This window comes from Peromyscus eremicus, chromosome 11, assembly GCF_949786415.1.
Source record: "Peromyscus eremicus chromosome 11, PerEre_H2_v1, whole genome shotgun sequence".
In the NCBI taxonomy this organism is placed as follows: Eukaryota; Metazoa; Chordata; class Mammalia; order Rodentia; family Cricetidae; genus Peromyscus; species Peromyscus eremicus.
Window position 1 is genome coordinate 57569991 of NC_081427.1, and position 12477 is coordinate 57582467.

Below are 12477 nucleotides of genomic sequence, written 5' to 3' on the forward strand. Positions count from 1 at the left end.
GCGGGTGCAAGGGTGCGAGGAGCTTGGGGAGGCGCGGGCGAGGCGGGGTCGTGGGGGTCGGGGAGGAGGAGTGTCGTGACCCTAGTGTGGCCCGGGGCACGCCGCCAGGCCGAGGCCGGGAGGAGGGTGCGAGCACAACCTGGGCGAGCGGGAGCCTGGGGGGGGGGGGGGGGGGCGGCGGGCAGCGCTGGGCTAGGGCAGCCGGGCGGGATGGGAGGGAAGAGGGAAACTCGGGTGGCGGCCTCGCTGGGGCTCGGGGAGGACCGGGGACACCGGGCGGGGGAGCTGGGAGCCCGGCGCGCGCGGCCGGGGGTGTGGGGTGGGGGTGGGGGGTGGTTAGGGGGGAGGAGGAGGAAGAGGAGGAGGGCGCCCGGGGCGGAGCGGGCTGCGCGCAGCGGCATTAGGTGAAGCTCATGGAGACTGTGTGCTCGAGCGCCTTGCGGCGCAGGGACGCGATGCTCGTGCCCCGCCACACGTCGCTGCTGTCCGGAGAGCTGCAGAGCTGGGGCGAGCCGGAGACGTTGCTGGGGCCGGGGAGGGAGGCGGGCACCATGCCGGGGAAGGCGGGCTGGTAGAGGTGCGACTGCAGCCCCGCGCCGTTGGAGCCCGCCAGGCTGTTGGACAGACCCATGGAGTTGGGCGGGGGCCCCGCCGCCAGGCTACACTGGGACAGCGACTGAGCCATGGCCTGCTGGCGGCCGAGCGCGGGCGGCAGCGGCAGCTGGGACACGCCGGGCATCGCGGCCGCCGCCCAGCGGGTGTCGTTGGCGTGGAAAGAGCACAGGCTGTCGCCCATGGCGGCGGCGGCGGCGGCGGCGGCCGACGGGAACTGGGGCAAGCCCGGCGTGGGCAGCAGCGTGCCGGGCGCGCGGAACACGTTGGTGGTCTTCTTGCGCTTCTTCCACTTGGCGCGGCGATTCTGGAACCAGACCTGCAGCGGGCCGGGGTGGGGGGTGCGGGGGGGGAGGGTACGGGGGGGGGGGGAGAGACAAGATCCGGCGAGGTTAGCGACCCGGGTGGCTAGTTTGAGTCCCGGAAGCCCGGCTGCTCACCGACACTCAGCGCCTGGCTGAGCCGGGGCTCCGGGCTCGACACGCCCCCCACGGCCAGCGCGAGCTCGGGGTTCTCCGCCTCCGCCGAACGACGGACGCCCCCTTGGCCGCCACCAAGCCGCAGACTCCGGCACTCTGGAGTCAGCGGTGCCCACTGGCGCGGAACGCACCGAGCAAACAGCACCCCACATAACCACCGTGTGCAGCAGCGTCCACCACCCCCTGCACTCTGGCACAGCCTGTGCCTTGTACAGACGCACCAGTCTGCAGGCAGGCATGTGTCAAGGCTCGACCCACAGGTGTACAAATGAAGATAAACATGAGTACCCATGCGGCTTAATAGCATGTCTTATAGCACTGATGGGGTATAGAATTTTCAGAAACACTGGAAATTTGGAAATTGATGAAAGGCCACGAATGACATAAACAGTTTCAAAATCGAAAGACAAAGGAAACCCCCTAACATCACGGTTGACAGAGCAGAGAGGTTAATATAGTGACCCGTGTGGCAAAGTGAGCCACTGAGCTGCGGGGTTGTTTGTTGCCACCTTGATTTCTGATTCCTCCCTCAGTGCTTGGTGAAACTGCCATAATGCTCCTCCCCATCTCACTCCCAAAATACTCTGAGGGCACCTTTGTCTGCAGTGCGAGTGTGCTGGAACTTGCTGCCACAGTCCTGAACCCCTGGGTCTTCGAACTATGCCTCCCAGTAACTTACCTCAGATCCCCAATAACATGTCCTCTAACGCCTGCAAGTTGCACACACACACACCCCAACACGCCTCTCATGCTATAAACTAAAGCAAATTTTCTGGCCAATACAAAGGAAAGGAGGTCAACTTTAAAACTCACTCACTGGTCATAATGCAAATTTAAATTTGCTAGGACAATGGACATATCTTTTTTTATCTAGGAAGAACTGTTTAATAAAATATACCTCAAACAAGTCTCCTCTTTTTTTTTTTCTTCCTGATTGTGGCCCAGGAATTTCAGCGCCTACCAGGCAAATGTGCCCACAAATGTGAAATTCACTATCACAGAGCGAAAATTCCTCTGAATAAAATAACAGACAACCTATCTGACCTTGATAATTTCCCACGTCCACCTATCTGAATTTTACCTTTAAGGGGAAGGGGTTTCAGTACGCTTACTTAGCAGGCTTTCTGTTTAAAATCTAGTTAGCCGGATGACTATTGATACTAACTATAGAATGGTGTGGGACAGAGATCAGATTTGACTAGTCCTGTTAGAATTTGGCCAACACAACCTGCTCTCCATTTTTGTGGCCCCAAAATTGATTTATCTGATGTTCTGATCTGTGTCGTATTTGCTTGCAAGCTGAAGTATCAGGAATATGGACTTATTGGCCTTCGTTCTCGGTAAACCAAGAATTTGTAGCTGTGCGAGCGAGCGAGCAGGCGTCCTCTTGGCTTACTCTAGCTTTGCAGATTAGAATTCTGAGTCCACCCGTGTCTTCCTGTCTTACCTGAGACTTGGCTTGCCGCTCTTTCTCTAGTTTGTACACCATCTCCTGCAACGCTCCTTAACCCAGTATTGGTGATGGATAAGTATGCTGCACCTCTTGAGCTGGTGGTACAGGGATTAATGAGCCTGCAGGGCCCTTGATGGTGGTGATGGGATCAATGTGGCCCGATTGAGCTGTTAAGCAGCCTTTGGCCTTAGGTGGAAAGAAAGTGGGGAGACCTAATGTCCCAAAGACCCTCTGCAGCAGTCACCCGACACTAGTTTGGGGATACACCCTTGACTGACACTTGTCCATGTCCAAAACATTCACCCAGCTCACGTGCGGCCTCCCAGGAACATGTTGAAACAGAGAGTCAAGATCAATTCCTAACACTCTCAAGAGCTAGTGAGTCCTAAAGGGTCAGTGTTTTGGAGGTGGTAACTTGGGAGAAGGGGTGGAGCAAGAAGGGAAAAAAGAGGGGAAAAAATGTCAAACTGCCCAGCAGAATTTCAAGAGCAAACATTATTGCCAGGAAAAAAAAAGAAAAAAAAAAAAAAGCTTCTGAACCCAGAGTCTGCTCATGCACATAAGGAAAAGAACCACTGCTAAAGGACTAAATATTAGAGGAATAATCGAAAAATCATGCTCAATTATGTTTGAGGGTTAGTAGTCAAATGATGGCTACAAATTTTTTTATGTTTCATGGTTTACTGAGATTCAAGGGGGGGAAATCTGCATGGACTCTGAGCACCTCCATTCCAAGCTATGATGCATATGTTTTTAAAATGTGAATGTTTCCACTTGAAAACTAGAGCATGGAGGGTTAAAATGCAGGCAAAACCTAAGGGAGATTTTCAGAACGCACAGATGACAACTCCTGGAAATATATTAACCACAGATCCAACTTTGTACTCCGTTTGAAATGCAGCTCTCCTCAGAAAATGTTTAATACAACAGTGAGAATCTAATGGAGGTTGGAATCTAAAAACCCACTTTCATGATATCTGCTGTTACAGTAATATAGACATACTGTAAATGTATTTTAAAATATATAGCCCGTTTAATTCTCCAGCTACAAATGGCTCGAGAATTGAGAAAGAAGGGGAGAAAGAAAGAATATTACCCCCACACACACTTGAAGCAAATGCTTTATGAAGACCTCATTGGAATCCAGCAAATGATTAATGTGAAGATTTCGGAGGAAATCTGGGGCGCTGTATTAAAGCCTAGATCTCAGGTTCATTTCGATCAGCCAGCCGTGAACTCTGGGCCGAATTCATTACACTTTAATAGTGCTGGGAGAGGAAGAAAATGCAATTTCTCATTCCATTAGAAAACTAGAAAATACTCTCAGCTTGTCCCCCTATTAAGATGTGGCAGGTGACAGGGCCATTCTGGGGGACACGGTCAATGGAATTACAGCACATTATTTTTGTTCGTATAAAATATTGAAAGGCAAGCCTGACTGTGCAGAAGTTATTTCACTGATTTGGTTTTTATGTAAATAAAATATTGAAAGTTAATTAATCCGTGCTAGAGACTAATGATTATGCTTATTATATTGCATTTGATCGCATAATTTGCATGATTCTCGCATTGCTGCTTAATAAGCCATTCCAGGTTATAAATAATTCTGAAATTGGTTTCTAATAATGGCATGCTATAAAAGGAATGGTTTTATTACACTAGCCAGAAAAGGGGAGCAATATCATACACAGAATTGGCCTCCATATGAGTAGTGGTGCTTTAGTAAATACTTCAAAGTATGATGTAGTCCAGATAAAGACAAAAAAAAATAAGTATATTGGGTAATTTAGTCTAAAACAAAAAGCATCTTTGAAAACATACAATTGCAAAGAGTTAAATGTTTAGATCATTTTTAATCAGTGCGGTGGCCCCCATCCTGGAAAGAATGTGTGGCAATCTGTTAACTATAAAGAAAAGTATGAAGCACTCATCATATAAGAATGTAAACCAATTACTATTTAATTTGAATTTGGTCAAGGAGCAGTGGTACAGTGAATTGTGAAGTAAATACATTTTCCATAAATTATTTTTGCATTACGTTACATAATGTTAATCATTTTGAAATGTTAATTAAGAAGGTTATGTTGATCTGATTACTTTTTAAACTATGAAACATTATTTTTTAAAAATATTGAAATTGCCATTCTATTAAATTGTTTCTATCAGTAGGCTCAAGCTATTATCTTTGGTTGAATATTATGCTAGAACAATTAACATACTTTGTCTCTTTCCTCTTGCATATTCTTTTGTGTACTTTTTGAAAATAGCTACCACACAGTGTATATTTTATTTCATTTATAACTTTTTCTATTAAAAGAATCACTGCCATTAACCTTTGGAAGACCTAATAAAGTTTAATAGACCTCATTTTCTTTTTTCATAAAATCAGCCGTCCAATTATATTTTATTTGTGATTCTAAGTTCTATTTTAATTTGAACTAATTACCAACATGTCTAGGTTAAGACCAGCACTGCGCTCTTTAAAACAAAAATTAATAGCTAAGATTTCTCTTGAGGACAAAAAGTGAATTTGTGAACTTTTATTCTACGACATTGAGCCTACAATCAAGTATTATTATTGGCATGTGTTGAGATTGCATATTTCTATAACAGTTTGAACCCACACTTAAAAGAGAGTGCAAGGTGAAGATTTACAGAACAGTAATACACCTGAACAATGTAATTAGTACTCTTCATATGTGTAATGTCTGTGCCCCATCGTTCAAGCTTTTCAGAGTTTACTAATAAACACCCAGATTTGTGTTGAATAAAAATCTTAATCATTGTGAATATTTATCTGTTAATTTGACTGTTTTAAGTCCCTGGTGATATTTGTTTCTTATTAGAACAAAAGTATGTATTCCCGTTTAGATGATCTACAAAATACCAAATGGAAACAAATTCTGATTTCCTGGTCAATCAAATGTAAACGAACTGAAGTTCTTAAAGTTAATTTACAAAATCAGGTAGCACTGGCTTAACAAATTAGTCAATTTAGCACCCAGGACACTCGACAGAAAATAAAAATGTCCAAAGAAGCGACGAAATGTTTTCAGCACCGTGGATAGCTCAAGGCTAAGTGCAAGGTTTCATTCAAGCGCCCGCCTATGAAAATACGTCAGTCTTTTGAAAAGGAAAAAGAAAAGGAATTTGGGATTCATTAATCTTATACTCCCCCCCCCCAATTTTCAGAAGAGGTACAAGTGACATTTCCTAGATTCTGTATAATTACACCTTGGAGGGTGGCTGGATAAAAATAAGAACACAATAACTATTTTCTCTTTTACAGGTTAATCTTTCTGGCCTGAAAAGTTCCTTCTTCGGGTCAGGTATCCCAGTCAGACAGTGCTCAATTCCTGCCTTCATCCTTAGGGGAATCTAAATTATTTTATTAAAATTAAAAACCCAGAGTTCCTAGGTGGTACAGCAGTATTTTGGGCCAGTCCCAGCGCCTTGATAGACCAAGCCAAAAGCCTTTGAAAACAATAAAGCTGGGGGTATTTTGCTTGAAAGATGAGAGGGTGGTATTTAAGAGAATAAAACCACATTTGGAAGTTTGAGTATGCCACCCCTCTTTTAAAGGCACCCATTTCACAGTAATTCCCCTCTTTCCTGTTTTCTGTAAAATGTGACATTTCCCTCATTTATCCAAATTCGTAATAGGAACTCATTACGGGGCAATGAAGCGCTTGTCAATAGTGAGAACTGGAGCAAGGTGGGCTTAGCTACTGGGGAGACAAGGAGGCTCCCTTCTCTGGAGTAGAGCATTGAACCCCGCAGCCCCAGAACGCTGGGCTTGTGTTTCGTTTTGTTTTTTAAGGAGTTGGTGGGGGGGGGTGTGTGTGGATGTGGCTACAAAGGAGGAAGTCCACTGGGGCCTGTCGATCATCCTCACCCATGTTTGGACAGAGAGAGAGAGCTCACTCTACCTTAGGAAGTGCACAGCCCGGGATCGCAGCCGGGCAGAACACCTGGCTGCCAGTGTTCGGGTCCTCCCGTCCCTCCTGGCCTTCCTCCCCCGAGCCCAGGCCCCGGTGTACCTGCACTCGCGACTCGGTCAGCCCGATGCGCAGCGCCAGCTCCTCCCGCATGAAGATGTCGGGGTAGTGGGTCTTGGCGAAGCTCCTTTCCAACTCGTTGAGCTGCGCTGGGGTGAAGCGTGTCCGGTGGCGCTTCTGTTTCTGTTGGCCCTGCTGCTGGCCGGCTTGGCTGGGGTTGGGGCCGCCCTGGGGCCCCGGCTGCTTGTCCGGGTCTTTGGCGCTCACCGCCAGCGAAGCGGGAGTAGAGCCCACCGTGGTGATGTCCTCGCCCGGCAGCAGGGTGGCTCCTTCGACGGGGTCCGAGCTGGGCGCCAGGTCCCCCGGATGGCCCCCAGGGTCAGAGCCCCCCACGCCCAGCCTGCACTTCACCGCCTCCCGGTGGCCCAGAAGCTCGGCGGCATCTTTCATACCTGAGGAGGGAAGGGGATCTCGGTCACTACTTTCCTGGGCGGTGCCAGGAGCGGGGCGTCTTCCCTGAGCGGCTCGGCTTCAGCCCCATCCACCGCTCCCTCCGTGCCCACGCTCGCTCGCCCTGCTGCGGAAACCGCCTGGTCCTCAGCCCGGTTTCCCAGGCTTCGGACAGCTAGGTTGAAATAACATCTCCTGGCCTTCCCTTTCTCTCCACAGCCGGCTCCGGTGGTTCACAGCTCCGGCTTTCGTGTCTCCCACGCACGAACATTCCCAGGCCCGGCGATAAAACCAGCCCGGAGTCCTTTCATTAACTGTATCCCCCGTGTCCCAGGAAACCTTGAGCCAAGTCTTGGACGGGGGATGCGGGAGAGAAAGGAAATCGGGAGCGATTCCTCGGAGGCGGCTCCAGGCGCTAATGAATTCTGGCCGATTCCCTCTGACTTTCGGGAAGATGAATATGTCTCCAAGCCTTCCACCCCTCAAAATAAACCCAAATCAGCTCCGCCTCCCCCCTCAAATCAGAGAAGGTGTTTGGGAAATGGAGTCACATCCATCACTAAAGCTTCCCAAGCCGGAAACCCAGAACCCGATAACCCAGATAGCTTTAAAGAAAGTAAACTCTATAGCCATAACAGTGAATCAAACTTCAGAGAATTCAACTTTTCTCTCCCGAGAAATAAACGGCTCCTCTCTCCCAGTCATTGGCAACACCGAGTCCCGTGCAGAAGGCAGGGATGCCTGGAGGATCAGTTGGGCTTTCTCAACCAGCGCATTTAGCAAATCCACCTTCATCTAGCTACTTCTCCTTCAGGCCAGATTTTTTTTTTTTTTAAAGAAAACAAATTTAACCACACTTAGAGGAGGAGGTGATAGAGAGAAAAGAAGAAAAAAAAGATGAAGGAAATTCCAAATCAAAGCAAACATGAGTAAAAAGGAAGAGACACCTCCAAACAAATTATCACTGACTAGAACTCCTTTAAAAAAAAAATTAAGGGGAGAGAGGAAGGAAAAAATAAGAAAAACAAAAAGTCCAAGCATCCCCCAACTCCTTTTTGTTTTGGGATCTACATATTCCATAGATTTTTTTTTTTAAAGACGACGTTAAATCAAATTAAACTTTAATACAGCACAATTACTTTTAAAGAAATTAGTCCATTTAGGGCGCATTAAGGTAAAATAAGGAACAAATTGACAATTTCCTGCCCCGGCTTCTCCTGGCTGCCGGGGTGAGAGGCGCTCACTCACCTAGCCTGGCGTCCAGGAGGTCCGCATGAGACAGCATCGCGCACCGCTCCAGGGCGAAAGCTGTTCCCCCCCAAATTTTAGCGGCTTTAAGTTATTTAAAATAGATATAAGCTATAAGCTATACGATATAGATATATATAGATCACCTAAATGAAAGAAAATTCGGTTTGTGGTTAAAAAGGGGGCTTCTTGCATTATAATGTCCTTTAGAGAGACGGGGAGGTGCTTAACAGTTGAATGAACCCGTGAGCAGCTCGGCGAGGGGACCAATCAGGAGGGCGGCCTGCAAATGTCAGCGCCCGGAGAGTCCCCCACTCCGCCCGCCCGCCCGCCAGCGCCTGCCGGGAGGAGGCGGCGGCCGCAGCCCAGGCCGCTCCAGCCTCCAGCAGCCGCTAAAGCAAGCAGCGGCCACCTTGGCCTCGCCCTGGGCCTCTGGGCCGAGCCTCGGTCAGTCCTTCCCTGGGATTGTCTCCAGGCACACCTTCCCTTGCCTCGTCCTGCCTTGCTCGCTTCACAGGCGCAGCTCTGTGTTTCAGAGCTGGGATGTCCCTGGAACACCGGCAGTTCAGACACCGGAGCAGGGCATGACCTCCGCATGACCTAAGGGTCCCACCCCCACACCCCCTCCCGCCAGTGCCAGCTAGGCGACACTGGACCACGCCAGGCGGGCGAGCTCTGGCCTAGAGAGACACCCTACATTTAGCCACTGCTCTACAGGCTCGCTAGGGATCCAGACTCCTCAGCTGGGCCCCGGGGCCTACTGAGCCCCAATCCCACCTCAGGCCTAGAGGGTAAAGAGGAAGTTGGTTCCCTCTTACTCTGCCAGGGCCCGCTGTCCGCTTTTTTTTTTTTGGGGGGGGGAGGGTGCTTCATGAAGTGTGCCCTCCTCCAAACCTCCAGAAGCTGCGTTCTACGACCCCCTGCCCAATGGGCCTACAAGTCTCACCTGGGTTCCCAACCTGCCTCGGTCAAAGTTTCTAAGTTCAGTTAGGCTACCAGAGCCACTTAAGGCTGTAAACAAAGTTAAACGCTCTTTATTTTCCTCTTGGATATGTTAAACTACTTGAACAGTTTAAAGTGCTCTTGCACAAGGGAAGCGAACCATTCCTAATGTCCTGATTTTTCAGAGCCAGCCAACAACAAAGTTTAGATTAGTAATATATTTCTAACCAGAGTAATTTTCAAGATCATTAGGCATTTATGTAATTAGTGCCAAATCTATAAGCTTTTATTACGATTATTAGAGTAAAATCAGTATAAATTTGTACTAATTTACTACTGTTTAGACTTGGCTGTCAAGCCCAGAGGTTCTTATTGTAAATGATAACTGAGGAAATTAAGTGCAAAATTCTGTACCGTTTCTGATCTGCTCCCAAACAATCCGTTTCAATTGTATTTGCAGCAGAACATGATGCCCCTTTAAAGTTATTTGACTTGTATTTTTATTTGCAACACAAGAAAAATGCCCTCTACCCAAGGCAAAATGAAAACTGATATTTACTACTCCCAACTTGATTAACATTGATTTTTAATTCGAGAGTGATGCAATTAAGGTTATTCATTTAGTGCAAATAAAGCTCCCACAAAAGGGTGGCCCTCTGAAGTCTGCTTTAAATAATACCGAACAAATGGCTTTTTTTGTTCGTCGTCCAATTGACTTACACAAAACATTGGAAATGCTGCCCGAGAGCAGATGCGAGAGGGTGTGTGTGTGTGTGTGTGTGTGTGTGTGTGTGTGTGTCCTTTACCGCGTGTGTGTGACAGGGAAGAGGAAGGAGACAAAGGACGCGGCGAAGCAACTCTGGAGCAGTTTTGTTTCCTCCTTCTCTTCCTCGGCCCTTTTCAAAGTCCTGCGGTACACACACACACACACACACACACACACACACACACACACACGAGGGTGCACGTCCGCACTGGTGCAGACATGCTTGTGAGTGCAGGGTTTCGGTTTTGGCGGTGTCTCGGAGCGCTGGACACCGCTCACCCGGAAGCTCCGGACCCGGTGAGGCTGCAGCCGCAGCAGCGGGTACCAAGGCGGCCTAGCTGGAGCTGGGGCCCGAAGCCCAGGATGCGCGCTAGGCGGAGCCCAGGCGCCTGCAGCACGCCTGCGAGCCTTGAGGCTTTCGGCAGGCGCCTGGTGCCCTATGCAGAACGGTTTTACCTGGGACTGAGCCTCATCTGATAGCAGCTTGGTTTTCTCTACACAAAACCCCCAAATTTGACAACTCCAGCGGGTGGGTGCGCAGCAGCGAGAGCGGACAGTTCAGCGGCCCAAGGCGGGGCTGTGCGCTCAGGACCTGGCACTTGAGCACGCACCTGGAGCTGGCCCTGGGTTTCGAACCACCAGGGTGGGGGTTTCTGGGTATTCGGGCCTGGAAGTCTGACAAGCGGCTAAAGAAGCAGTCGGGAAGGGGGACCCTGAAGGCATAGATGAGTCCGGTACTTCGGTGACCCCGCTGCTTTAAGTGAGAGGCTGGAGAGGTCACCGGGGAAGAGAACCGGGCCTCGAGCCTACAAGTGTGTGTGTGCTCACTAGCGCCGATGTCCCGGTCCCGCAGCAGCCCTGCATCTGCTGCCAGTCGGTGCCTCGCGTCCTGCCACACGCACTCGCTCGTATATTCTGTTTTGTTGTATCTTTCAGGTCGATAAATAAATGTGTAATAGTTAATGTGAAGACACATCAGAGTAATAACAATGGGACAAAATCAAAGGATTATCCATCTCTGTTAGTAACCACTGAATAACAATGTTGCGGCGTGATTGATAGCCCGCTTCATTTTATGACTTTTCTATTGGTCTTGATTTTTATAGCAGTATAAACAAACTAAATCATTTCTTCCAAGACTTCAGAGCATAAGCACCTCAGAGAGGAGGGAGGGAGAGAGCAAAGAGGAAAAAAGGAAAAAGGGAAATCTAAGGGTGGGAGGGGGTGAGGGGGCAGCTTGGGGACCCTGAGGTGGGGAGGGAGCAAGCTGGGGCTGGAGCCGGGAGCTGGCAGCCAGCAGGCGTGGCGAGGAAGCAAAGAGTCTGGGTGTGAAATGCTCGCCCCCACTCCGTGTCCTCGCTTTGCAACTCGGTTTGGCCAATGTCTGAATCCACCTGGGCAGCGCCTGAGATGTATTTACCAGAGTTTTATTCCCCGTCATCTTCTCACGTTCCTGGGGCAGCCGGGAAAGTGCCGGTCAGGCCCATTGCTGTTGATAATTCAAAGCATTTCCCACATGATCATGGGAACTGAAGTCCCTAACAAGGCGAGGCTTTAGCGCAATGGCCCCCAAATCTTCGGAATGACAAGAATGTCTTCAGAAATCACTTCAAAGCAAAGTAAAAGGATTTTCTATGACGGATCCAGTGATTTTTCCTCAATAAATAGGTTTTAGATTGTTACACACACGTAGAACTGGAACAAAGGGAACGACCAGAAAATATATTGGTTGCCCCTAATAAAATTTATTTAGACAGTTTACTTCTCATAAAAAATAGAGATTGAATTTTGTACAAGAGCCTGCCAAGGGACGATGCACAGGGAAATCTTTTTTCTTCTTCTTCTACCCTCCTCCCTTCCTCCTTTTTAAGGAAGCACAAAGAGCCTTTGAAGACCAGGCAACGGCTTCTAGCTCCTGATGCAAGAGCGCCCAGACCGAGCAGAACTTGGTATCTCTGTCTGAAGACGACTTTGGGAGAGGGGTGTTTCTTTAAAAAACAAAAAACAAAACAAAAAAACCCTTATAGCTATGTAAATTACAACTATATCCGCTATATAAACAATGCCACATTATGTTTGCCAGCCAGTTTTGGAGCAAGACTTAGAAATAAGGTGTGGCTGTAATAGGAGGTGGGATGAGAGAGCCTGCAACAAGCCCAAAAGATGGATTTATGCAGATTGGGTTTGAAATTCTGATTTTTCTCTCTAATTGTGTTTCTGCTACCATTGCAAATCCTTTGTACAGACAGAGACAGGGAGAATAAAAATATATAGAGGGTGCTCCAGGAAGAATTGGGTAGTGTGCCCAGAGCCCTAATTGCTTTTTCCACTTACAGAAATCTCGGGTGTTTATTAAATGTAACTTTCAGCTGCTTGCGTTGTTTGTAAACGGCTCTTTTCTGTGTAGACAGTGGGCTGAAATATGGCGCGTTATTATTCACATTCCTGCTATTAGATGCTGAATTGTAACATTGTTCCCTTTAATGAGAAGCGCCTCCCTCAATAATTAACGATCTCACATTTTCCTAT

The 12477-nt window shown here is 48.4% G+C and overlaps 1 protein-coding gene across 1 annotated transcript; it reads right to left on the reverse strand.

The window, feature by feature from the left end:
- Positions 1-400: 400 nt before the first annotated feature.
- Otp (orthopedia homeobox) lies at positions 401-8277 on the reverse strand. The gene is made up of 3 exons (XM_059276195.1): positions 8241-8277; positions 6585-6994; positions 401-931 (listed from the first exon to the last, which is right to left on the reverse strand). Exons 1-3 carry the CDS (start codon positions 8275-8277, stop codon positions 401-403), a joined length of 978 nt encoding a protein of 325 aa, XP_059132178.1.
- Between the last annotated feature and the right edge of the window lie 4200 nt (positions 8278-12477).